At 48.9% G+C, this 25546-nt stretch overlaps 1 protein-coding gene across 5 annotated transcripts in view; it reads left to right on the plus strand.

Annotated features, from left to right (window-relative positions):
- The window catches only part of DENND2A (DENN domain containing 2A), a 102309-nt gene that overhangs the window by 60519 nt on the left and 16244 nt on the right, over window positions 1-25546 (plus strand). For all 5 annotated transcript variants that reach the window (XM_070369180.1, XM_070369177.1, XM_070369176.1 and 2 more), the window contains 8 exons: window positions 3633-3726; window positions 4106-4156; window positions 5277-5464; window positions 10739-10848; window positions 12074-12143; window positions 13274-13351; window positions 16700-16840; window positions 18946-19094. In XM_070369180.1, the coding sequence (XP_070225281.1) occupies window positions 3633-3726; window positions 4106-4156; window positions 5277-5464; window positions 10739-10848; window positions 12074-12143; window positions 13274-13351; window positions 16700-16840; window positions 18946-19094 (881 nt within the window). The remainder of the gene's footprint in view (window positions 1-3632; window positions 3727-4105; window positions 4157-5276; window positions 5465-10738; window positions 10849-12073; window positions 12144-13273; window positions 13352-16699; window positions 16841-18945; window positions 19095-25546) is intronic.

The following is a 25546-nucleotide window of genomic DNA, read 5'->3' on the forward strand; positions in this document are numbered from 1 at the left end:
CCTTCACCCCTGGAGGAGTCGCTCTCTGTCTCCTTTTGACTGTCTTTGAGTCACTGCCCTGTGCTGTCATTGTGGCTGCTCGTGGGGACCCCAGAGTGTGGGGTCTTGAATCACCCTTACTGCTCCTCTTCTTGTTCTAGCAAGGCTCACACATCTCTGTAATGTCAAAGACCTGCTATTGTGGAATAATTGCACAAATTATTGTGCAATTACACAATAACTAGTGTAACATCTATACAACCTCACCATTTTAGCGAATTAAACAGGAACAATCAAATGAATTAGCTTTAGGTTAAAAGAGCTTTGATACAACTCTAAGTTTGACTGTGTGATCTCTTAATAAGTACTTAACCTCTGTCTTCCACCACCTTCATATTATTTTATTATTTAGAAAAGATTTTTTGATTAAGGAGAGGAAAATATGTGTGCATATATTATATGAAAGTAGAGAGGTAGAAGGAAAAGCAGAATTATTTCTGCCACTTTCCATGTGTTTAATTTACAAGCAGCAGTTTGTTTCCTCTTAGTTTATTGCCTGAAATTAAAGTGAGTTGCCACCCACTTAAATAGTGCCCAGGCACTTATTCAAATAGGTTTTGACAGATATAATCAAATCTGGAAAAAAAATCAGCTTTGACAGATACAACCAAATCCAGAAAAAAATCACCTGTTTTACCTGTTACTTTCACAACAACGACAAAATCCTATTAAAACTTTAATCATAAAGGTGAAGTACACAATTCTTCAAAGGAATGCTTATTTTTTTTTATTTTCTGGCTGCACCACAAAGCATGGGGGATCTTAGATCCCCAACAAGGGATCGAACCCACACCCTTTGCATTGAAAACATAGAATCCTAACCACTGGACCACCAAGGAAGTCCCAAGGAATGTCTAAAAAGAAAACAAATGTCCGCTGTTGCTGCTGCTGCTAAGTTGCTTCAGTCGTGTCCAACTCTGTGCAACCCCAGAGACGGCAGCCCACCAGGCTCCCCCGTCCCTGCAATTCTCCAGGCAAGAGCACTGGAGTGGTTTGCCATTTACTTCTCCAATGCAAGAAAGTGAAAGGTGAAAAAAAAAAGAAAGTGAAAGGTGAAAGTGAAGTCTCTCAGTCGTGTCCGACTCCTAGTGACCCCATGGACTGCAGCCTACCAGGCTCCTCTGTCCATGGGATTCTCCAGGCAAGAGAACTGGAGAAACAAATGACCAATTATAGTTTATTCTAAGTTTCATGAATCCTCAGCTCTATCACTTGCTACTTAAACTTAACCTAAACTTACCCCCGGAGAAGGAGATGGCACCCCACTCTAGTACTCTTGCCTGGAAAATCCCATGGATGAAGGAGCCTGGTAGGCTGCAGCCCATGGAGTTGTGAAAAGTCGGACATGACTGAGCGACTTCACTTTCACTTTTCACTTTCATGCATTGGAGAAGGAAATGGCAACCCACTCCAGTGTTCTTGCCTGGAGAATCCCAGGGACAGGGGAGCCTGGTGGGCTGCCGTCTATGGGGTCGCACAGAGTCGGACACGACTGAAGCGACTTGGCAGCAGCAGACTTACCCCCACTCTTGAGTATGAAGCTTCTTTCTAGATGCTCTGAATCCTTTTCTTGAAGTCAAAGGTTCCTTTTCAGGCACATTCATGACTTCCAGATTTTGGACCCTTAAAGCATTTGCTGTCCAAAACCCTGGCTGTTGTGTTTTGATCTAGCAAGAAGGACTACACAGTCTACTCACAACTGATGAGACAGTGGGTTGGTTGGCATTCCTTCAGCTGCCTCTGCTGAACAGTGTAACTTAGAGTCCCTTCTGGAAGCGTGGATGCTCCCCTTGGTTTCTCCCACCTTGGCTGTAAGAGGAATGAAGGTCCCGGTGGAGGAGGGGAGAGAGAAAGAGACACTCCTCCCCCGTATTCTCCTAGCAACCCTGTACCTTCATTAACGCAGCAGCTGAAACCGAGCAGTTATTTACTCAGCGGTGTGATGTCCTCAGGATTCATGAATCACGGCGCTATCCTTTCTAATGAGAAGCCAGCTCCCCCTCAGCACACACAGCAGGTTTGTGTGGAGCCCTGTTTCTTTGGCAGCCACCATAGCAGAATTAAGTACCACATGACTCTCTGAAACACACCATCTTCCAAATGAGCTTATAGTTAAAAATCTTTTTTTCAACTTAAAAATGGCTTCTAAAGAGGCCAGTACTTCTAGTACAGAACACTTTATATTTTTTCAGAACACTCAAAAAAAAAAATTATGTCCTGTTAAAGTTCAATTATGTGACAGCTGGAGAAATGGGGTTAGTGTCGTATCCTACCAGTCAGAACATGCTTGAAAAGCAGAGAAGCCCACTTCAGGGGGGTGTGCTCTCAAGGAGATGGCGGGCTACTGAGAGCATAGAAAGAGCCACCACATGGCAGGGCTTTGGGGGTGAAGGCAGAGGCCTTGTTCAGGTGGGATTCCTGGTTAGGGAGAGAAGCCGACACGGAGAGTGGGCACGGCCGGGGCTGGGCTCTCCATCAGGAGCCAGAGGGTGCAGGTCTCCGGAGATGCAGCAGGGCCATGTCAGGAGCGCTCTGCAGAAGCTGGGGGCATGGACCCCAGACCCACCACGAGGAGACCTTGAGAATAAACCCCCCACGCCCTGCCAGGCCCATGCTTGTAGAGAGGAGCCAGCGAGCTCCTTTAGGGAATAGATCAGAAGAGCAGAGGCTAGAGATGGGTATTGGCAACTGTGCCCACCTGGGACACATCACCCAGATTACCATAGCACATCCCTCCTGTTCTTCCCAATGTACAAAATAATTTCAAGCTTTCCAAGGTAGCTTACAGCCAGCTCGCCTTTAATATCAGTAGTTGGCTTGCCTCGATTATGCATGGGTAGACCTCCCTTTCTGCCAACCAGGTGGAACCCAGGAAGCCTCTGCTCTTGGAAGTTACAGGGGATGCTGTAAAGCCGGATGGGAAGTGACCCGGGGGCCTCCATCACCCAACGGCTCTGCCACAGTCAGCCTGGAGGTTGTGCCGCTTAGAAAGGCATCTGCTGAGCGGCTCAGCTCCTGAGCACCAGGGTGGTCCTGAGAGGCCTCGGCCAGCCTGCAGGAAGGGCAGCGTGCTAGGGGCCGGCCTGACTCCCTGCTGACCCGAGCTTGGACTCAAGAGGCACGACAACCCTGCTGCCTTCCTGCCTGCTGCTCAGACACACTTTGGCATGGTTCCCATGAAAGGGGCCCTGCCTGGGGACAGCTTTTTTCCTGTCTCTTCCTTTTATTGTTTTGTTTTGAGGGCAAAGGCTCCTTCCCAAACCACACTGAGATGGCACTGTCAGAAAGGGTGCAGCCGTCACACCATTAGCCAGTGAAATGGCTCCCTCTGTGTCTCTGCGGGATGCATTAGAGTCAGACAACACCACCCCCCCACCAGAGAGGCTGGCCATGCTCCTGACGGGTCGGGCTTCTATCTGGCTGAGAAGAATGACTAAAAGACGCCAGTGGGCCAGTGGGACGTGTCTCCCCCACCTCCTGCCCCCAGCCCTGGCCCGCCAGGGTGCTCAAAGAGAATGGGCAGTGAGGGCATCCCAGCCCCTCTCAGGGAGGAGACTGCTCACACTGGCTTCCCTTCTCCCCATGTCTGGCAGCTGGTATTGCGAATCAATGCCATTTATGAAGCCCGGAGAGGAAAGAAACGCGTGAAGAGGCTGTCCCAGTCCACAGAGAACAACTCAGGAAAAGGTAGGGGCCCCGCCACTGTCCCTCCTCCCCCAAGAATCTGAAAACAGGATCTCCCTTCCCCTCTTCTTGTCCATCCATCATGTCAAACCAGGGCTGCATGCTCTGACCTCAGCGGGGGAGCCACCTTCTTTGCTTAATTTGCACCGAAGGGACCAATATCTTTGACTGGATTTGCTAGAGGTACCATCTGAAGTACAGCCAAGTTAATCTGGAAACACATGCAGTTGGACAAAGACATAATTCGTTCATGACCTTTAAACAGAAAAAAAAAGAAAACAGCCCCTCTGAACTAGAACTCTGGGATTTGTGCTACCACATGAAAAAGTTTCCTGCATTAGAAAGAACCACGTTTGCAATTTGTTGTTATTGTTTTGTCTAGTGACAGATGAGAACAGCGAGTCTGACAGTGACACCGAGGAGAAGCTGAAAGGTGAGAAGAGCCGTTGTTGTGCAGGATGCGTGTTGGTGATGGGGAAGGTGCAAAGGTGGCCCTTCCTGCTGAGTGTGAGGGGGACACAGCGTCCTTGCAGGAGCTTGCTGGGCAAGGCGTGGGTGTTTGAACCTGGCCAGGGTGGGCCTGTCCGGTCCCTGAGCCTCTGGCTACACTCTAGAGACTCAGAGTAGGTACCGCTGCGGTGACTCCCTGTCCCTGCACCCATCCGTTATGTTATGGGTGTTCTTCACACCTGTGAAAGGTACAGCATGCTGGCCTGGGACTCCAGAGACCTGGGGCCCTTGCCCTACTCCTGTAAAATGGCTCTGTGATCTGGAGGAAATCATTGAGATCCAGGGCCTCTCCTTCCTCATCTGTTAAATGAAGTTGCTGAAATTATTGGTCCCTGTGGACCTAAGCCTGGTGATCTTAGTCTAGATCTCAGTGAGTTTTCCACAACTTTTCAGAACCCCAGGGGCAAGCCGGGGAACGCTGTAGTCCAGGGCTGCTCAGCGAGGCGATGGCGACCCAGCCATCTGCTCAGTGGCCCTGCCTCTTCGGCCTCTGACACCCACCTGCTCCCTGACCCGTCTCGGGAATGAGGCCGACCACTGTAGCGCACAGAGCGGTGCCAGGAGAGAAGGCAGATGGGAGCTCTAGACCAGGCAGGTCTCTGCCACTCGAGTCACATGGGATGTTTACAAAGCTCCCAGCTCCGAAAGCTCCGGGGTCTGGATTTTGTCCCAGCCCTCAAGAGGAAAGGTGCAGGAAGTGGCTGAAGGGAGGAGTCCCCACCCCATCTGACACAGGAACCCAAGGGTCACTCAAGCCGCTGCCCCAAGTCCAGACAGCAAATCCATGGTGGAATGGTGGCCCCACGTTCCAGGCTTCTGCACCCCAATTAGCCTGGCAGCGGGTTGCTGCTCCTAGAACTTTGGCAAGAATCCCCAGTAAAGAACTTTGTACTAATTTGTTAAATGTGGGAACGCTTTTGTAGGATTAGGAAAAGTACTTTGAGCTGGGAATTCCATAACCTGTTGCAGCTCTGTGCAGTTTGACATTGGGAGTGAGTCATTTTCAGGCGGTCCTCCGCTCTCTCTCTCTGCTCCCTCTCCAGCCCACAGCCAGCGCCTGGTCAACGTGAAGTCACGGCTGAAGCAGGCTCCAAGATACCCGTCCCTGGACCGGGAGCTGGTCGAATACCAGGAGAGGCAACTTTTCGAGTACTTCGTGGTCGTGTCCCTGCACAAAAAGCAGGCTGGGGCTGCGTACGTGCCCGAACTCACCCAGCAGTTCCCGCTGAAGGTATGGGGTGGGCCAAGCTCCGTGGCCTGCCATGGACTGCAGCATTCTTGGGAAGATCTTACTGGGACTCATGGTTCAGGGAGATGGAGGAGCCCAAGGAACATTCAGTGTCCAGAATTTCAAAAATGGGTCCTAATTAAAGTATATTAATTAAAAAACAGTGCTACTGGAGAATTTAGGAGATTTGAGGGGTGTGAGATGCATGACTCAGTTCAGTTCAGTTCAGATGCTCAGTCGTGTCCAACTCTTTGTGAGCCCATGGACTGTAGCACGCCAGACCTCCCTGTCCATCGCCAACTCCCATAGTTTACTCAAACTCACGTCCATCGAGTCAGTGATGCCATCCAACCATCTCATCCTCTGTTGTCCCCTTCTCTTCCTGCCTCCAATGCATGACTCAAGCAGGGACAGAAATACTCGCTTCCTGTGATCACTATACTGATGGTACCATTCTATCCACTCTCCCCATCTCCTTATCCGGCCACATCTCTTCCCAACCCACCCTAGAAGCCTCTTCCCCATAGACTGCACAAGGAGCGTCACATTTGTGTCCATGCTGCCCGTGTGCCCTGTGTGCCTCTGTTTGTATGTGTGTGTGCAAGAATCCTGTTCTATTCTCACATGGGTCAGTCCTGTGTGGAGTTGGCTTTACCATGTATTAAAGTGAAAGTCGCTCAGTTGTGTCCGACTCTTTGCAACCCCATGAACTGTAGCCCACCAGGCTCCTCTGTCCATGGGATTCTCCAGGCAAGAATACTGGAGTGGATAGCCACTCCCTTTTCCGAGGGACCTTCCCAACCCAGGGATCGAACCTGGGTCTCTTGCATTGCAGGCAGATTCTTTACTGTCTGAGCCACCTGGGAAGCCATCCTATATTATTAATCATGGCTCCTAAAATGAAACAGCACTCAATAAAGGCTAAAGTGGCATGGCCTATCATAGATAAATGACCCATAGGCTTTGGCATCAGTGATAGAGAGCTTTCATCACTTTCTAATGCAGCTCAGCCAGGATTTACTGAGACCCTATTACATTCCAGCTGCTTTCTGCTTGGCCCCAGGGGATTACAAAGATGAGCAGAATGTGTTTCCTGTCCTCGGGGAGCTTACCCTCTGACAGGTGGGCATGAGAGACTCCAGAGACTCACGAGGTAAAGTGTGCCAGTCTCTGTCCAGTGCACACAGTGGTGCTCAGAGACGGGAAGAGGGGAGGGCGCTCATGTCCTGATCCCCTCAGAGCCTGCCTTCGCTGCCACCACCCAAACATAACCCCAACATCTGCCAAGACCTGGGGTCCAGCTGTCCCTCTCCTCCTCCTGAGCCACTCTTCCTTCCGTCCTGCCCACTGGAGACCAGCAGAGCAGTTGTGGCCTTGGCTTGGAGTTTAGAATGGAAATATGTGTAAAGGAGATAAGCAATAGGCACCAGCCTTCCACATGGGCACTGACTCACTTCCTCCATCTCCTCCAGGGTGATCCCTGAAAACCTCAGTGCTACGTATGCCCACGTCTAGTTGGGGACCTCACAGAGGAGCACCAAGACACGAGGGATGGGCCTGTTATTTTATTTACTTCCCTCGGGGCCTAGCACAGTGTTATACATACGGTGATGCTCAGTGTTCCAGGAGTAAAGTCAGTGTCCCATGAATTAGTTAATGAACCACCCTAACTATCAAATGCTTGAGTTTCCAACGTGGACTCTCCAGCCTCCTAGACATCACATTAAAATTTTTTTGAATGGAAAGTTGCCTATTCACTGTGGAAAGGGAGACTAATACAGAAATGTTTAGAGAAAAAGTCATCTCCAGCCCCACAGAGGTCGTTGTTGTTGGCATTTCATTGTCTTTCTCCAGTCTTTTCTCAGAGTAGAATTTTCTTACAAAACTGAGGTCAGACATTGTGTAATTTCCGTATCATGTTTTGTAAACCTATCATTATTTACGAACACGTTTCATACAAATTCTAAAACATCATTTTTGAAATTCCATAATACCGCATTATGTGGGTATACCCTGATCTGTTTAGCAGCTCTCTTTCTGTTGGAAATGCATCTTGCTGCCAGCTTTTCTTTAGGTGTTTATCTTTAATGTTCTGGTGATCATTCTCTGTAGGCATTTTTGCATGCCAGGCTACTACATATATCTCCTTGCCTTCACCTGCTCCCTCTGTCAGAAGCCCCTTTTTCTTCTTCTTTCTCCTCATTTTTAACTTTTTCTTGAGTTTTAGCCCCCACTCCTATAAACACCTTGATCGAGGTTTCCGCTCCATATTTGTGCATTAGCAATCATGCCTGGCATATTCTATTAAAATGCTTGACACCTCACAGTTATCTTTCATGACACCTCACAGAGATGAGGCTGTTTCCCAGCCATCTGCGATTGATTGTATTTGTGAGAGAGCTCTCTGTGTGTCTCTTTCCGTAAATGTGCTCCTGTGTGTGTCCGAGCAGGTATGTGCACGTGAATTGATAACTTGTATGTTGATGAGTGTGTATATGCATACATGTGTATGTATGTATTTGTGGGTGTCATGCATGTGGTCTGAGGGCAGGTGTGTTCAGGTGGTGACTGGGCCATATTGAAAGCACTGGAACTCACTTTCCTACAGGGCTTGCTCTTCAGTTCTCTGATTAATGCTGTTTCCACTATGGAAAAATGTCTTTGTTCCTTCCTTGTGTATTATTTGTTACTTGGGGTCCGTCACTCGGTGGTGATTAATGATCCCCTCAACAACTACACCTGGCTGGTATTCTTTGCAAGACTGTCCGAGGGTAATCAAAAACTGTTGCTTTGGCAGCAGTCTGAGCTAGTAAATTGTCAACTCAAAGACTGTTCCAGTACCAGTTGGAATCTTCTGAGTCATGATGAAAGAGAAAACCATTATAGTTCAGTAAAGAAAGAGTGACTGTTTATTCTGAAGAAGAAAGACTGAAGAACAATTAATGACTGGCTCCTAGTCTACGTATGGTGACTGTGTTTCATCGATAGTTGTCTCAAGCATTAATATTATATTAGTAGCAGCTTTGGAGAAGGCAATGGCACCCTACTCCAGTACTCTTGCCTGGAAAGTCCCATGGACGGAGGAGCCTGGTGGGCTGCAGTCCATGGGGTTGCTAAGAGTTGGACACAACTGAGTGACTTCACTTTCACTTTTCACTTTCATGCATTGGAGAAGGAAATGGCAACCCACTCCAGTGTTCTTGCCTGGAGAATCCCAGGGACGGGGGAGCCTGGTGGGCTGCCATCTCTGGGGTCGCACAGAGTCAGGCATGACTGAATCGACTTAGCAGCAGCAGCAGCAGCAGCAATAGCAGCTTTAGTTAAATTTGATCTGGCCGAATAAGGATCATACTAGAAGTGGGTTTCCAAGTTGAAAGCCATCAGCCCAATGCCCTGTTCCTTTGGATGCTGTCTTCAGAGACCTCTTCTCTCTGATGTTTCATGGCCTTGGGAAGGCTTGCAGATCCTCTGTGAAGGAGTACCATTGGCCAACAGACCTCAGAAACTGCAAGACTGGTTTAAGGTGGTGCTGTGCTAAGTCACTTCATTCGTGTCCAATTCTTTGCAACGCTATGGACTGTAGCGTGTCAAGCTCCTCTGTGCATGGGATTCTCTAGGCAAGAATACTGGATTGGGTTGCCATTTCCTTCAGCAGGGGATCTTCCTTACCCAGGGGTCATATCTGAGTCTCTTAAAAAGTCTCCTACATTATTAGCAAGTGGGTTCTTTACCACTAGGGCCACCTGGGAAGCCCTGGTTTAAGGTAGAGGCCTTAATGGAAAGATATGAGAAACAAAGTAAGAAATTATTGACAATAGTATATTAAGACTTTAACTTAGATGTTACAATTTCCTAATTTTAGAAATTCACACTCCACTCAGTTCAAGTAGCTGATATTTTAGATGACTGAAGGCAATTTTATCATGGTTTATTTTTTCTTTAACTGTTTATAAGGGAAATGTAACAAGTGTAAACCTATCAGCAACAACACAACAAAAAGCCAACAATTCTTCCCAGCACTTTAGAAGTACCAATTTATAAGCAAACTATCAGGCACCCCACTCCAGTACTCCTGCCTGGAAAATCCTGTGGATGAAGGAGCCTGGAAGGCTGTAGTCCATGGGGTCGCTGAGGGTCAGACATGACTGAGCGACTTCACTTTCACTTTCCACTTTCATGCATTGGAGAAGGAAATGGCAACCCACTCCAGTGTTTATGCCTGGAGAATCCCAGGGACAGGGGAGCCTGTGGGCTGCTGTCTGTGGGGTCACAAAGAGTCAGACATGACTGAAGTGACTTAGCAGCAGCAGCAGCGTGCTAATTATAAACTTTTTTTTTTTTGTATTGCAAACTTTATACCTAGAGTGCCTTTTTTTTTCAGTTGAGGCAAAAAAAAAAACCAACATGTGGCATAAAATTCAGCATCCCAACATCTCCAGGTGTACAGTACAGTGTGGTTAACTACAGGTGCATTGCTGTCCAACAGATTCCCCAGAATGGAGTGCTTTTTGAAGTAGATACCCATTCAGACACAGAACAAGCAGAGTCACGGCTTTAAATATAATCTCTTAAGTCAGACCTCATCCATTCGTTCCGTTTTGAAGTAAGATGATATTCCTCCAGTCTGTGATGTGTCAGATAAATCAGAGAGCAAGAAGAAGACAGAAATTAAGATCATTTTGATTCTTTCCTGGATTCCATTCTAGCTGTGTGATCATGGACAAATCACTTAACTTCTCTGGGCTTATTTTTTTCTAAGAATGTCAGCCTCCTGTCTAGTTTTCCTTTAATTCTGATATTCAAAGACCTCCTGAAATGAATTAAATTTCACTGTATAACGTAATTTACCTGGATGGATTCACTAAGAAGGGCTGCAAAACATCTCTGCTGAAATTGAAGAGGGCCAGCTTTGCCTAGGTCCAGGCATCAGACAACTAGTTTGTGGCTCTGCCTTGCAGATTTGTGAGTCTCGGATTCGGAAGTGGTTGCTATGACAGCTCTTCCTTATTGATTAAAATGCTTATATTCCAGAATGTTAGGTATAGAGAACATTTCTCTAAAGCACACTATTTTTTCTCCTTGTTCCCCGCATAAGACTATAGTTGAAACTGCCCTGAGGGAGAAAATAGCTTAAGCCTGAGCTGCAAGCCCTCCTCAGCGTGGAGGTTAAGGCGACAGTTATGACTTCAGGGCCATGGGGGCTGTGTGCCTGTCGAGCGTCTGTCTTGCTCACACCGGAGCTTATTCTCCAGCCTCCTCTCGCCCTTCTCCCTGCAGCTGGAAAGGTCGTTCAAGTTCATGAGAGAAGCTGAGGACCAGCTGAAGGCTATCCCCCAGTTCTGTTTCCCTGACGCCAAGGACTGGACTCCGGTCCAGCAGTTTACCAGGTATGTGCTGGTGTCTCCCCGCCCTCCCCTGGCCCCGCCAAGACTAAAGTGAGAGCTAGAGAGAGGTCGTCGATGGCAGACCCGGTACATAAGTCAGTCCTGCTGGTAAGTGATCCTGACAGACTCGAGTGTATAAATTTCCCCCACGGGTGTTTGCAAAGCATGCCTGAAGACAAGACTCATTTTGCCAAATGTGCAGGTTCCCAGACCTCCCACTCCATCTTGGAATGTGTTTCATAAGCTGACGTGATGGGCAATAAGGTAATTCATAGTCTAAGAAAACCTTGTCCAGTGCTGTGAAAATACTTCTGCAGCAACACATCTAGCCATTATTCAGATTGTCATAAGTTTACATTTCTGGTTTAACCCATATTGTTGGGTGGAAGTTTTTTTTTTAATCTGAGGTCTCAACAACTGACCAAACTCAGGAGGCTCCAAATCCTAAGTGTTCGAGGGACACTGAGTACCTCGAAGTTGGCCCGGCAGTCTTTAAGGACAGTGGCAGCTTCGGTGCCCAGGGGAGCTGCCAGGGGCAGCTCCAAGAAGGGCACCACCATTGCCTACTGCTACCCAGCTCCCCTCCATACCCCCCAGTCTTGAGTCACTCCGGGGCTCACCCCAAGAGAGGACCAATGAGCACTGTGTCTGTTCGATGGGATGGCCCAGGTCATAGAATTATATGAGGGCTGAGGGTGGAAAGAAAAGTCCTCACTTCCTCTCAGGACACAGCGACACTTGAGATCCCCGTATCCCTGACAGAGACTCCGGAGCCACAGCCCAGAGATGGACGGGCGGGACAGGGAGCTGCACTTTCTGACAGCCTCCTCCTGAATGTCCCCTGGTGGCTCAGCATGATGATGCAACTTTTGTTCTGTTTTCTAACACACTTCCTGTTCTTTTTCCAGTTGCTTTAGATGTAAAGTTACCTTGTCTATTTGATGTTTTTCTTGTTTCTTGAGGTAGGAGTGTATTGCTATAAACTTCCCTCTTAGAACTGCTTTTGCTGCATCCCATAGGTTTTGAGTTGTGTTTTCATTGTCATTTGTTTCTAGAGATTTTTTGACTTCCCCTGTGATTTCTTCAGTGACCTGTTGGTTATTTAGAAACTCCTTGTTTAATCTCCATGTGTTTGTGTTTCCTGCAGTTTTTTTCTTGTAATTGATACCTAGTCTCATAGCGCTGTGGTCGGAGAGTAACGCACTTCCTTTCATTTTCCCAACCACAGTGAAACATTCTCGTTTGTCTTAACTGGAGAAGATGGGAGCAGAAGGTTTGGTTACTGCCGAAGACTGCTGGTCAGTATCCCCTGCTGTCCGGCAGCGAGAGCTCCATGCGGAGCCCCTACTGGCTTCCTAGGGCCTCATTCACCACAGGCCACAAGAGAAGGGACCAGAGGTGTATCGAGTTCGTCAGGGTCATTAAACATGGGAAGGAGTGTTTGGGGATCCACGTGAGCCTCACTGTGGATGGAAACACTGTCTGCCTCCCTTGAAAAGAAAATACTTTGTCCACTGCTTTCCCTGCCAAATAAATGGCCATCCCCCCTCAAGACAGGCGTCCTTTCTAATAAAGTGTGCTCAACAGACTCAGAGCTTACAGAGAACTTTCGTAATAGTGGTAAGGGCCGAAGAAGGATGGCTTTACGGTTCATGACACAAATAATTTAAGTGTCTCCTTCAGAACATTAACCTTTAAAAGTCACACACTTACTTCAGTGATATGATCATGCCAAAACATTTTAGAGCTTGTCTTTTTGAGGCCCATTTTTAGGAGTACCTTCAGTAGTGGCAAATCATTTTCCACTGAGAGTGTATTTTAGTCTTGTTATACATAGGCTAATATAGTCAAGAATAATGTGTGGCACATAGTGGCTGCTCAGTAAATATTTGTTAAATTAGTGAATAAAAAAAGTATGGATAGTAATCGAAAAAGTTAAGTGGGATAATAAATTCTGTTACTATAATTACTTTGGAGTTTAAGTATTGAGATTGTTTTCCTTTTTGGTTTTGAAAATTAATAGTTTCCAAAAAGGATTTTTAGAAAAGATTTCTCATTTGGAGTTATAATAATTATAAGGAATAAATAAATTCCTTGAGAAAAACCACAGTGATATGAGTAATATGAGTAAACAAGTTAAGTGATATGAGTAAACAAGATTCCTCATTTTATGGTTCTGTAGGCCACATTGAGCTCCTACTGTGTGCACAAAACTCTTGACTTGGTCCCTTTGGGACAATTTTAACACACATCTACGTAACCAGAAGTGGTTCCACCTGTAAGACGGGGTATTGGTAACTGCTTACCTTATTGATTTTCAAAAACTCTGGTTTGTGGAAACAGTCGGCACCATGTTAAAAAGATCTGGGGTCTTTCCTCCCCTGAGATTGGTCACACTTGTAATCTCCTTGTGTTTCACTCCCAAAAGCCTGGTGGCAAAGGAAAGCGTCTCCCTGAAGTTTACTGCATCGTGAGCCGCCTGGGATGCTTCAGCCTCTTTTCAAAGGTGAGGACTTTGGCCCCAGAGCAGGGAGGGAGCGTGTGGGAGTTGCAGGGCCCAGGAGGACTCAGGAGACACCCCAACTCCCAGGACTTTTTATCTTCTTATTCCCCAACCTGTTTTCCTTGCCACTTCCTCCTCCTCCCTTCCTTGAGCCTCGCTGAGATAATCACTGGGACAGGAAATGAATGGATGAAGGTCGTGGCCCAGAAAGTGAGGGAGGGGAAAAGGACAAATTAATTGCAGTTGAGGATGGAGGGGCAAAGGCTCCCCCCAGAATGTTCCATGTGCTTTACTTCCCCTCTCATAAGCGTTATCTTTTGTCACATTATGTGTGGTGTATGTCTGTTACGTGTGTCTGTTGTGTGTGTGTGAGATTTGTTATTGTGAGACTACTCTAAGTGTCAGAGTGAAAGTAAAAGTCGCTCAGTCATGTCCGACTTTTTGCGACCCCATGGACTGTATACAGTCCATGGAATTCTCCAAGCCAGAATACTGGAGTGGGCAGCCTTTCCCTTCTCCAGGGGATCTTCCCAATCCAGGGATCGAACCCAGGTCTCCCACATTACAGGCAGATTCTTTACCAGCTGACCTATAAGGAAAGCCCAAGAATACTAAAGTGGGTAGCCTGTCCACTTCTCCAGAGGACCCAGGAATCGAACTGGGGTGTTCTGCATTACAGGCATATTCTTTACCAACTGACCTATCAGGGAAGCCCTCTATCAAAATCTTAGTATAACTTGGTCCTTCTTTTTGGAAAATGAAGCAATATATCAGGACATAGGAATTGCCGTGGTGAATTGGCTCAGCCACCCCAGTATTCTGGATTGGCATAAATTACTATGCTGTCTGATGCCAATCTCAAAAATTAGGTGTAACTCAACATTTGTTTCTTCTGTCAATGAGACATAAATATTTAATCTATACATGTATTTTAAGTCCTTAAACATGTATTTCAGTCCAGGTTTTCTTTTGGAGAATTGAAGTCCTGCATCTACTGTCTGTGGATGAAAGCCCCACTCCCTCAGCATTCTGAACCAAAATTCCTGCTCCTGCCCACCCTGTTTTGAGCTCAGAGGAGGCCTGAATCAGACTGATGCAGTGTGACCTCTGGCTGTGGTAGAGCTTGTACTTTACACAGTCGGAAGTGATTAATGGTACCAGCGTCACCTGAGTCATGGCCTTCACTCCACGTGAGGAGATAGTCATTGTACATTACAGTCAGTCACTCACAAACTCTGGCTCAGATTTGCATTGCTGCTTATGCCAGTCTTCATCATGGGTGTGTTTTAACATGGAGAGGAGGCTGTAGGTCAGAGACCCTATTGTTGTGAGAACGCTTATGAATCTAGGAGTAAACGGCTCCTGTGAGGTAGGCCAGCCTCCAGCAGCAGCTCTGAAGTTCACATAAGCTGCATTGCTACATCATGGGCAGGAGATGCAGAGCGAGCGAACATCCTAACATACTCGTGTGATGCACAATCCTGCATTTTCATGTCAGTTTTGTGACTGTGATTTTTTTAAGAATATAATATGAAGACTTGCTGAAGACCTCACAGCAAATATTCAGCATAGAACCATAGACAGAGCTTTGGCTAACTGATTCCAAGACCTCAGGTTATTTCTAGGTGAGGGGCAAGGACCATTATGGCAAATTGTCCTTCAGTAAAGACAAAAGGATAATGGATAAGAACAGCTTTCAGAATCTCTGAAGAAAGCATAAGTATCGTTGCAATGATGCTGTGTTAACAAACCACAGTGGCTTAAAGCAGCCACCATTGACTCCCACAGAGGGGCAGGGCTCTGGGGTTCTGCTCTGCTGGACTCCGTGGCTCACTCACCCTTGTGCTTCCAGTAGGCTGGGGGTTGGCTGATGCTTCAGGCTGCAAGTCTGGATGTGGGTTTGTCACCCCCCTGAGACAGGAAGCTGTCCCATGCATGCACAGGGAGGCGAGCAGAAACCCGTAAGGCAAGTTTCTACTTGCCTCCCAAGCCCTGGGCTTAGCACAGGCACGTGGTCACTTCCGCCTCATCCTGCCTGCCCAGTGGTCCTCAACTTGTTCTCATTACTGTTCTAGTGAGCAGCCTTTTTAGATATTGTTTTTCCTCAATTGCCGCTCCTCCCCATGAAATTTTTAACTTTTTGTCATATTATTTTCTTTTTACTGTGCTAAAACGTACATAACATTACACTTACCATTTCAGTCATTTCTAGGTGTACAGTTGATGGGCATTATGTTTATTCACTTTGTTGTGCCACCGTCTCCATCATCCATCTGCAGAACTCTTTCATCTCCCCAGACTAAAATTCGGTGCCCATTAAACACTAACCCTCTGTCCTCTCCTCCCCCAGCCCCTGGCAACCACCCCTCTACTCTACTTTCTGTCTCTTTTATGAGTTTGACTCGAGGATCTCATGTAAGTGGAATCGTATAGTGTTTGTCCCTTTTGTGTCTGGCTTATTTCACTTAGCACAATTTTCAAATCATCCATGTTGTAGCATGTATCAGTATTTTATTCCATCGTATTGAATAATATTCCATTTTATAGGTAACATGTTTTGCTTATTATTCATAAGTTAATGGATGTTTGGATTATTTCCTTTTTTGGCTCCTATGAATAATGCTGCTTTGAACATTCGTGTTCAAGTTTTCGTGTGAACATGTTTTCATTTCCGTTGGTTAAATACCTAGGAGTGGATTTGCTGGGTCATAATATGTTTAATTTCTTAAACAGACTATTTTCAAAAGAAAAACTTCACTGGTTTACATTTCCACCTGCAGTGTATGAGGGTTCCAATTTCACCACTTCCTCACCAACACCTGTTACCTGTTTTTTTTATTACAGTCCAATGGCTGTCAAGTGGCATCTCATTGGTTTTGGTTTGTGTTGTCCTAATGGCTTCCCCCCAGAGAAAATTCAGTTCTACAGATATATCACGTATCTGTTTATGTACTTTGGCCCCTTAGAAGGGCACAAACCCTCACAATACCTGAGTGTTTTCACCAACCCCCAACCAATTTTTACCCCCTTGGGGGGCGCTATTCTTCCCATTGAGAACGTATATCATGATCAATGTCACAGGGGAATGCAAATGGACAGAAGGACAGTTTTCAAAGTCAAGGGGGCAGGAACTATACTTCACCCTGTAAGTGGGAGAAATTGTAGGGCCACATGGAAAAGAGTGGCTGCAGAGAGGGTGGATCCGGGTCTTAACGCACAAGGTGAAAGAGACTGGAGGTTTGGCCTGATGAGGACCCCCCGGCTTCCCCACGGTTCCGCAGCCTCGGTGGCAGGCCCCCTTCATCTGGAAGAGAGCTCCACCTCGCAGCCCGACTTTTCTGTCCCTTGCAGATTTTGGATGAGGTGGAAAAACGACGAGGCATCTCTCCTGCCCTGGTCCAGCCTCTCATGAGGAGCGTTATGGAAGCCCCCTTCCCAGCCCTGGGCAAAACCATCGTGGTCAAGAACTTCTTGCCCGGGTCAGGAACTGAGGTATGCCATCAGACTCCTCTCCTGTCCCAGGGGGCGTAGCCCTGACAGTGATCAGGTCCTGGTGATCCCACAGGCTGGCTTTCAGTGGGCTGTCACATTCAGTGGTGGCCTCTTGCTCCTCAAGCTGGCCCAGATCATCCATCTGTGAGAGAGTCATAAATTCCACCCTAAGTCCAATCCATCCGTTGGTTGCTGGATGAGAAAACTGTGCCAGGGCAGTGAACATCTTTAGCTTCTCTTAATAGCCAACCACCTTCATAAATCGTATTTGAACCTTTTTAGGGTTTTGATCTATATCACCACTTCCACTTAATATGCAAAGCAGATTCTTTTCGGGGAAGACAACCTCAGTTCAGTTCAGTTCAGTTCAGTCGCTCAATCGTGTCTGACTCTTTGCAACCCCATGAGTTGCAGCACGCCAGGCCTCCTTGTCCATCACCAGCTCCAGGAGTTCACTCAAACTCATGTCCATCAAGTCGGTGATGCCATCCAGTCATCTCATCCTCTGTCGTCCCCTTCTCCTCCTGCCCCCAATCCCTCCCAGCATCAGAGTCTTTTCCAATGAGTCAACTCTTCGCATGAGGTGGCCAAAGTACTGGAGTTTCAGCTTTAGCATGATTCCTTCCAAAGAACACCCAGGGCTGATCTCCTTTAGAATGGACTGCTTGGATCTCCTTGCAGTCCAAGGGACTCTCAAGAGTCTTCTCCAACACCACAGTTCAAAAGCATCAATTCTTCGGTGCTCAGCTTTCTTCACAGTCCAACTCTCACATCCATACACGACTACTGGAAAAACCATAGCCTTGACTAGATGGACCTTTGTTGGCAAAGTAATGTCTCTGACAAGCTCAAGTGCTACTTTTTATTCATCCCAGTCTTTGAAGCATGTCCCTTTCCTTGGCTGGGTGGGATTTGATACCAGAGCTTGTTTTCATCTTCCCGTCCTTGTATGTGACCCATTCAGCCTTGAGTCTCCAGTTCTAAAGGCCCTCGGAAAAGCGGGTCACCTCTGGGGACGGGCAGGACGAGGATGTGTCTGGAATATTCTGGAACCGCTCAACTTCCCAGCACAGAGAGCAGCAGTCTCCCTGCTGCTGCTGCTACTGCTGCTAAGTCGCTTCAGTCGTGTCCAACTCTGTGCGACTCCATAGACGGCAGCCCACCAGGCTCCCCGTCCCTGGGATTCTCCAGGCAAGAACACTGGAGTGGGTTGCCATTTCCTTCTCCAATGCATGAAAGTGAAAAGTGAAAGTGAAGACGCTCAGTCGTGTCTAACTCTTAGCGACCCCATGAACTGCAGCCCACCAGGCTCCTCCCTCCATGGGATTTTCCAGGCAAGAGTACTGGAGTGGGGTGCCTGCTGCTGGAGAATCCTAAACCACCCCATACAGATGCAGGTGACGTGGCCATGGGGATGTTAACTTTAGTGAGCCCCGCTGTCCGTGCAGCACCAGGCCAGTGCCATGCTGAGAGCAGAAGCCAGGTTCTGCTCACCGTCAAGAGCATGCACATGAGTAGTGACTTGAGATGAACTCAAGAACATGTCAACAAGTACAGAGTGAGGAGATACGTGCACACTATGCATACAAGCTGAAAGAGCCATCCCTGGGGAGGGGTTGGAATGGGGTTGAGTTCATTAAGAATCGCCTTGTAGAGGAGAGGAGCCTTGAAAGAAGTGCTTGGATCTGCTGGTCCTTCTTTGTGAGCCTGGAAGTCCCTTGTGAGATCAGACATTCTGCTGTGGGACTCCAAGGGACCAGCCCTCAAAACTCCCTGTGGGGGCTCACATGTGTCATCGATGGGGTGGGAGGGGGCGGGCTCCAGCCATCATGGCCCGAGGGGCTCTGGTTCTGTGTCCTGTCTCCCCACCTCCACGCAAACTACCCTCACACGCACGGTGAGACTGAGTCCCTACCAAACGTACCTCCTTTCCCAATCTCCTGCCGTCTTTCTTTCCCCAGTCCCTTTGGTTTTCCTGTTTTTCTCTCCCTCCTCCCCTGGCAGTGGGCCTCCCTGCTGAGGACCACAGGGCCCCAGGCCTGCCCGGTGCGTGAGAGGCCTGGCTGACCAGGCGGCCCCCTCATGCCGCTCGTGTTCCCTGGCAGGTGATTGAACTGTGCCGTCCGCTGGACTCCCGGCTCGAACACGTGGACTTTGAGTCTCTCTTTTCCTCTCTCAGCGTCCGACACCTGCTCTGCGTTTTTGCCTCCCTGCTCCTGGAAAGGAGGATCATCTTCATCGCAGACAAGCTCAGGTATCAAACCTTGGCAACTTCCGCTGAAGTGTTTGCACGACGGTCAGTCTCGAACTGTCTCTAAAGTGTTTGCGTGACGGTCAGTCTCGCACGGGATGGAACCTGTAGTGGGGGATCGCCTGGAGTTCAGAGGCAGCTCCTCTGCAGAAGGAGTGAGAGTCAGCAGGCAGCTGAGGCTGGAGGCTTATGAGGCCCCCGAGTTGTGTAAAGTGAGCTGAGCCTGCACTTCTGCACTCGGCTCATCTGGTACTTGGCCTGCTGCTCACTCATTCTGCTAGGCTCTGGGCACCCTACCATGTGCTGGGGAAACGGGGAAAAGACAGAGCTGTGCTTCAAGAGGCCTCAGTCGGGGGTGGGGATGGAGAAGTAAAGAGACTGCCCAGTACCCTGCTGTAAAGGCCGACTAGAGGCAGAGCATTCTCATTCATAGACAAGACGAGTTCCCTGCATCTTAAGCCCAAGAGCAAGTAGAAAGCATGTTCCAGGCAAAAGGAGCTGTTGGTACAACAGCAGGGAGAGGGGAGGCCAAGAGTTCCTTCAGGAACTGCAGAGCAGCTCAGGGTAGTGGAACTGAGAGGAGAGCCAGGAACCGGCAGAGGCAGGCAGGGCCCTGTTCCCAGGAGGGCTGCAGGACCAGGCGTGAGGCACAGACAGAGCCAGAGGCGTGCCTTCATCTAGGGCTAACAGAATCCACACACACAGACCCGCTGCCCAGCAGGGTGCACCCACATCCTAGGGTCACGTTCGGTGATTGGCAAAGCCCAGGTCACAGATCAAAGAAGATCCTGAAGAAGATGCAGATAGGGGTTGGGGTTAATTCTGAACTTTAAAAAAGAAAAAAAAAAGAATTCTTGGCATTTTCATCATTTCAAAATACTGAATCAGAGCTTTCCTCTCTTTGGAACTGAGGGCGCAGAAGCGAAAGTGGTGGCTGCTGCTCCAGGGAGGGCTGAGTTGTGGGTCCTGGCTCGAGATAAGCCGGCCAAGCAGGAGAGGCCAGCTGAGAGTCCATCTGGAAAGAAGCCGTGCCAAAAACATGTAAAAATCGGTTTGGAGAGGAAATAATGACTCTCGACTCTAGAAAACAAAAGGGAAGAAGAAGAAAAGGGAAAGAAGAGTGCAAAGGACAAAGCGTGTGAACGTGGGGTCCATCCGCAGGCGTGGTGGGAGATGGAATCCAGCCCTGTCTCCACCGCAGCCCATCTGGTCACCTTGCTCACGCTCGGTCGTTGGACCGCAGCCACCGGGCTCCTCCCAGGCTGCTCCCAGCCCGCCTGAGAGTTAGCTATTCACGTTTAATGTCACAGTTATTGTACTCTCTGTGCACTCTTGTCAGCAGGCCCTGCCTCTAGCCTGCAGCTGGTGCTGTGGGCAGCTCTCCAAGATCCCTGGGCACTGGGGGATTCGGACCAGAGAGTTCTCAAGGTGGGGGCCTGCAAGCTGAGGATGAGGAATAACCCTTGCATGACCAGGATCAGATTTCACCAGTGCTCTAGTGACTCTGTATTCTCTGGAAGCCCCACCATCCCCCACTCTCCACCATTTTTTTTTAGTTGTCGGATTCTCAGGCTTTCCTTGGGAGGAGGGGAAAGTGATGGGTCTCTGAAAGACCCAGGTCAGGAGTGGAAGGCCCTCCAGGGAGTGGAGATGGGGCAAATAGTCCCAAGGGCCGCTTGCTTCTGGTTTAAAGATGTCAGGCTCAGGAAGGGTCCAGCCTGCCCAAATATCTAAGAAGACGAACGTGACTCAAGAGGAGCAGGGGACCAGGGCCCGTGGCCCTCCGCTCTAACCCAGGCTTTCTTCGGGGGGGAGGAGAAGGGATAATATCATTTATTTTTCTCACAAAGGGACAATGAAAGGAGACAGTGGGAACAGAAAGGGAGGGAGCCGCATCAAAGACAGAGGCATCCCTGCAGGGCAGCAGCGGGCATATGTCAGAGGCTTTGGGTGCCGAGACACCGGGAAGGGCTTAGGACAGAGACCTCTGGGGAAGGACTTGACCACTCCACCTTGTCCCTGGAGAGACTTCTGGGTTGACAGGTGGGACTCACACAGAGCTGTTGTCATGAGAGACAATGAAAGGAACCCCTCCCTGAGCATGGGGCCTTCCCACTGCCGAGTACTGCTCAGTCCTCCCAGCCCCCTCCCCTCCTGCCCTGGCAGGAGACAAGTCACTGCGGTGGTCTGATTGGAGGGACTTTGGGGTTTCTGTCATCACCCCGCCTCCCAGGGTGCCTGGCACTCTGCCCTGAGAGATTTAGTCTCTCGGAGCAGCAAACACCCACAAGAGGGTAAAATGCCAGCCGTGGCTGCAGGACGCTGTTCTTGCCATAAGGCTCTTACTGCCCGCTGGCTGTTTTCTTTTGCAGCAGCTGCCAGCCACGGGGCACTGAGGAGGTAGGATTTTTGTTGGGTAGCGGGGCAGGGATGTGGATAACTTGGGTGCCCTCTTTGGGTCCAGAGCCAGCGTGTGCATGTGCTCGCATGCGTGTATGAAATACCGAAATTACACTGCAGACCCTTTACAACATTCAGGCTGGCACGTCCAGCTCTCATCCCACGGGAGGGGCCTTCCCAGACAGCGAGGAGGCCTGAACGTCCTCAGCTGCTGGCCCTGGGTCTCCTCATTTAGGAAACAAGGGCTTCTCCATGCCCAGCCACTCAGAGCTCTGAATTGCTAGGGCTCTGGTGTCTCATTGTCCCCAGAAGTAGCCTGTGATTGTCCCATTACAAATGGCTTCAAGTGTTCTCTCTCTTGCTCAATAAATTTGCTTTTCAGCCAACACTAGTTAAGTGCAGATCTGAAGAAGCGAGGAAAGAAAGAAAGGCCCTGAGAGCGCTGAGGCAGAAAGCACAGTGTGCATAAACCTGATGAGAACAGCAACAGCTGAGCCCTGAGGTAGGGAACCGGCGAGCTGCCCTGGGCTGAGCTCCTCCATTCTCTCAGCCTCCCGAGAGCTCCATCAGTTCAGTTCTGTTAGCGGGAGACTAAGAACCACACAGAAGTGAAGTCACTTTGCTCAAGGAAAGGGTCAGTGGGAGAGCTGGGATCAGACAGGGGTAGCTGGCTCCAGAGAAGACGAGGAGGCGAGCAGGCCGCCATGGTCTGGGTGGAATAGAGGAGTATCTGTGAGGCTGTCTGTCTATACAGATACATAGGGACAGTCTTTTTAAAAACGTGCCATCACAACGTGCTTGGCAGTCCAGCCAGAATTGTCTCCTGAGGAAGCTCAGACATCTGTGCTTTCCTCTCCTGGGCCCATCTACCCCACCCACCCCACCCACCCTTCTAGCCAGGACCCCCTTGAGGCAGGTGGCTGAGGGAACCTCCAGAGTCTCTCCCAGCTCTGACCTCTGAGTCCATGGGCTGGGGTGCCCCAGGTGTCTGCCACACCCCTTGGTGTCTGCCCACCCAGCAATCTTGGTCCCGGACCTGCTGAAGTACCCTTCCCCCATTCCTGACCCAGGACTCATCCGTCTCAGGCATCCTGTGTCCCAGGGGACAACTGCCTCCTCTGCCCAGCTGTGTGATTCCCATGGGATCCCTCCAGCTCAGATGCTCTGGGATCCCACCCTCACATGGCCCACTCCTCGCCCAGGGGTCTGGTTCAGTAGAAACCATCTGGATAGCATTTCCTGAGAGTGATTCTAAACGTATGTGCTTCAGGATGGTGAGGTGCTGAGGTAACTAACTGTGAGTGCCCTTCTAACACCCCGCTTAACCTTATCTGGGTTGAAGATAAATAAATACACCCCATGTTACAGATCCACTCTCCCAGGACTCCCAGGCCTCTGCTCTAGCCTGTGCTCAGAAGTCAGGGCACCATCTGTACCTCCTCTTGCAGCTTTAAGTGCTTTCTTCTGAGGGGGCCTCAGCGCAGCCTCCTCTTTGGGGGTCTCTCTGACCCTCAGACTTGCCCCCTCCCCTAACAGAGAGCCCACACAGGAAGTCTGGCTCACCTGTGAAATAGGGACCTAGCTAATGATCAGAGCACAGAAACGCCTCCAGAGAACACAGTGCGTGTGAAGTTACTGAGTGAGAAAGCCGGAACCCATCTTCTCTTCTCCAGCCTGTTCCACCTAAGGGGTTCCTCTGAGAGGAGTCAGCCACCACCTACTTCTGATTTATGGGAAAATAGCTCTAGGGAATTGAAGCATTCTTCAGCTGCTGCTGCTGCTGCTAAGTCGCTTCGGTTGTGTCCGACTCTGTGCGACCCCATAGACGGCAGCCCACCAGGCTCCGCTGTCCCTGGGATTCTCCAGGCAAGAACACTGGAGTGGGTTGCCATTTCCTTCTCCAAGGCATGAAAGTGAAAAGTGAAAGGGAAGTCTCTCAGTCATGTCCGACTCTTCAGCTAGGCCATGACAAACCAGTGGCTGGCTGCAAGTCGTCTGACCTGGAAAAGCCTCTGAAGAAAGCCTTCAGCCTAAGTTCAGCCCATGCTTTCATCCTCATCAGTGGGCACCACTTGCTCTCTATGGGCTGCACATGCCCTGATTTCTAGCCCTGCTCAGCTGGAAGTAGAAGTAGGCTGCTCCAGGTTCCCTTCTGTAGCCCCCCATCTTCTCAAGGCCATGGAGCAGGGCATGAGAACAGGGCCCACTGCAGACTCAGTGAGTGGCCCCATGACATCCCAGGGTGAACATTGGCCTGCCGGAGGCCTGTGGTCACTGCCACCAGCACCCTCCCCCGCCACACAATTCATTTCCTCATCGTTGCAAGTGCGTCTGCCCACTGCGAGAGGAAATAGCTGGGAGTTGTGGCAAATATTGTATGAGTTAGAAAAGGGTTTTAAGTGGAGCCAAAAATCTATCAAATTTAGAATAACATTCTTGCTCCGTTTCATCTTTACGGTGGACGTTGAGTGTTCCTTAAGGCTCTGTCAAGCCAAAGTTTAGCAGATGGGAAAGAAAGAATGTTGTTGTGATCACTTGTTCTGTTGTCATAACAACCTAAATAAATATTTCCCTATACCCCTTTCTTCATTTCTCTGATGATAAACATTTTGTTTTTTCATTTATTAATTTCAGTTCCCAAGGTTTTGGCCAAATCTACACACTAGGCTGAATAAGAGAGTCAGAGCTGCACATAAACAATTTGTGTAAAAGTTTTAGGCAGGACGACGGTTTTTAATATTCGAGAAAGTTACTTATCTGTCCGTAGTGCGTTCACACCAGAAGCTAAACGACAGACTTCTAGTGAATGACAAGTGGGATTCGGTGGTCAAATCTGGACAAATAGTAGAGCTTGAGTCTTGGCCTCAACGTCAGTTGACTACACAGATAAGTCCCTGTGTAGCTGTGCATCTTCATCTTGTTGTGTGCTCCTTTTAGTTCATTTTTAATCTGTTTCTGTAGGTTTAAATGGGGCCCCGTATCCTGTCTCAATCAGTTGCACCATGGTGTTTCAGAAGAAGGTTGGGTTTGTGGCACACCCTCTCCAGGCAAGTGAGCTTGCCAAGGACTACTTGGGAGTGTGGGTAGCCGCCATCTTGGTGGTCCGACACCTAGAGTACTACTTCAGAGGTCCTCAAGAAGCCAACAAGGAGACACCTATGTTTAGTTCGGCAGAGTGCTGGGAAAATGCCATCAGACTGATTATACATGAAGTATTAACTACCTTTTTTTTTTTTTTTTGCCTATGAACACCAAGATAACTTTGAAGCAAGGTTTAGACAATAGCATAGCCACAAATTGTCTTTGACTCCAAACCCATCACCAGCAGAATCTCGGATATAGCATACTCCAGCTCTCTTCTGGGGCCAGGTCCCTCCAGGCTGTGCTGGCTCTAAGCGTAGTCCTTTCCGGGGCAACTTAAAAACTCTCCAACGTTATATCCCCTAATTCCTTGGAATGAGATGTCACCATTGCTTTTCTGCCCTGTCTCCATCAGTGAGCTCTAGAATTACCCTCCAGGCCTGGGTTTTTTTCAGTGTCAGTCATTTTCAGCTCCTGGCTCCTACTTACAGTTCCTGGCTTTCTCTCTCTCTCTCATAGTTCGTGGTTGGCACTTTAAAGCTGGAACGCCCACTTTCCTTATGTTACAGATGAGGAAGCTGAGGCCTGGAGAAGAGCTTTACCTGAGATCACACAGAGTGTAGCAAACCCAGTTTTGTTGAGGTCCAGCCTGGGTTCTTTTTTAACTCAGTGACACATTTCTGCAGGGTCTGAAAGTACAGTAATGGAAACATGGCAGCCACCTCCCACTAGGTCTCAGCAGGCACCAGACCACATCAGAGTCACCGCTGGCTCTGGTTCCTGGGAATCACACACAAAGGGAGACATGCTTTGCCTGGAATCCTAAAGGATGCTGATGGACTCACCCTGCAAACTCCTGGGGTCTCTCCAACTCTGGAAACTCATCCTTCACTTTTCTGGTAGCATCTTAGAGAAAGCTCTGCGCTTGACTCTTTCTGGTTGCTAGGTGAATTGGGAGGCTGCTGAGCATAGTA

The sequence above is a fragment of the Bos mutus genome, chromosome 4 (assembly GCF_027580195.1).
Source record: "Bos mutus isolate GX-2022 chromosome 4, NWIPB_WYAK_1.1, whole genome shotgun sequence".
NCBI classification, from domain to species: Eukaryota; Metazoa; Chordata; class Mammalia; order Artiodactyla; family Bovidae; genus Bos; species Bos mutus.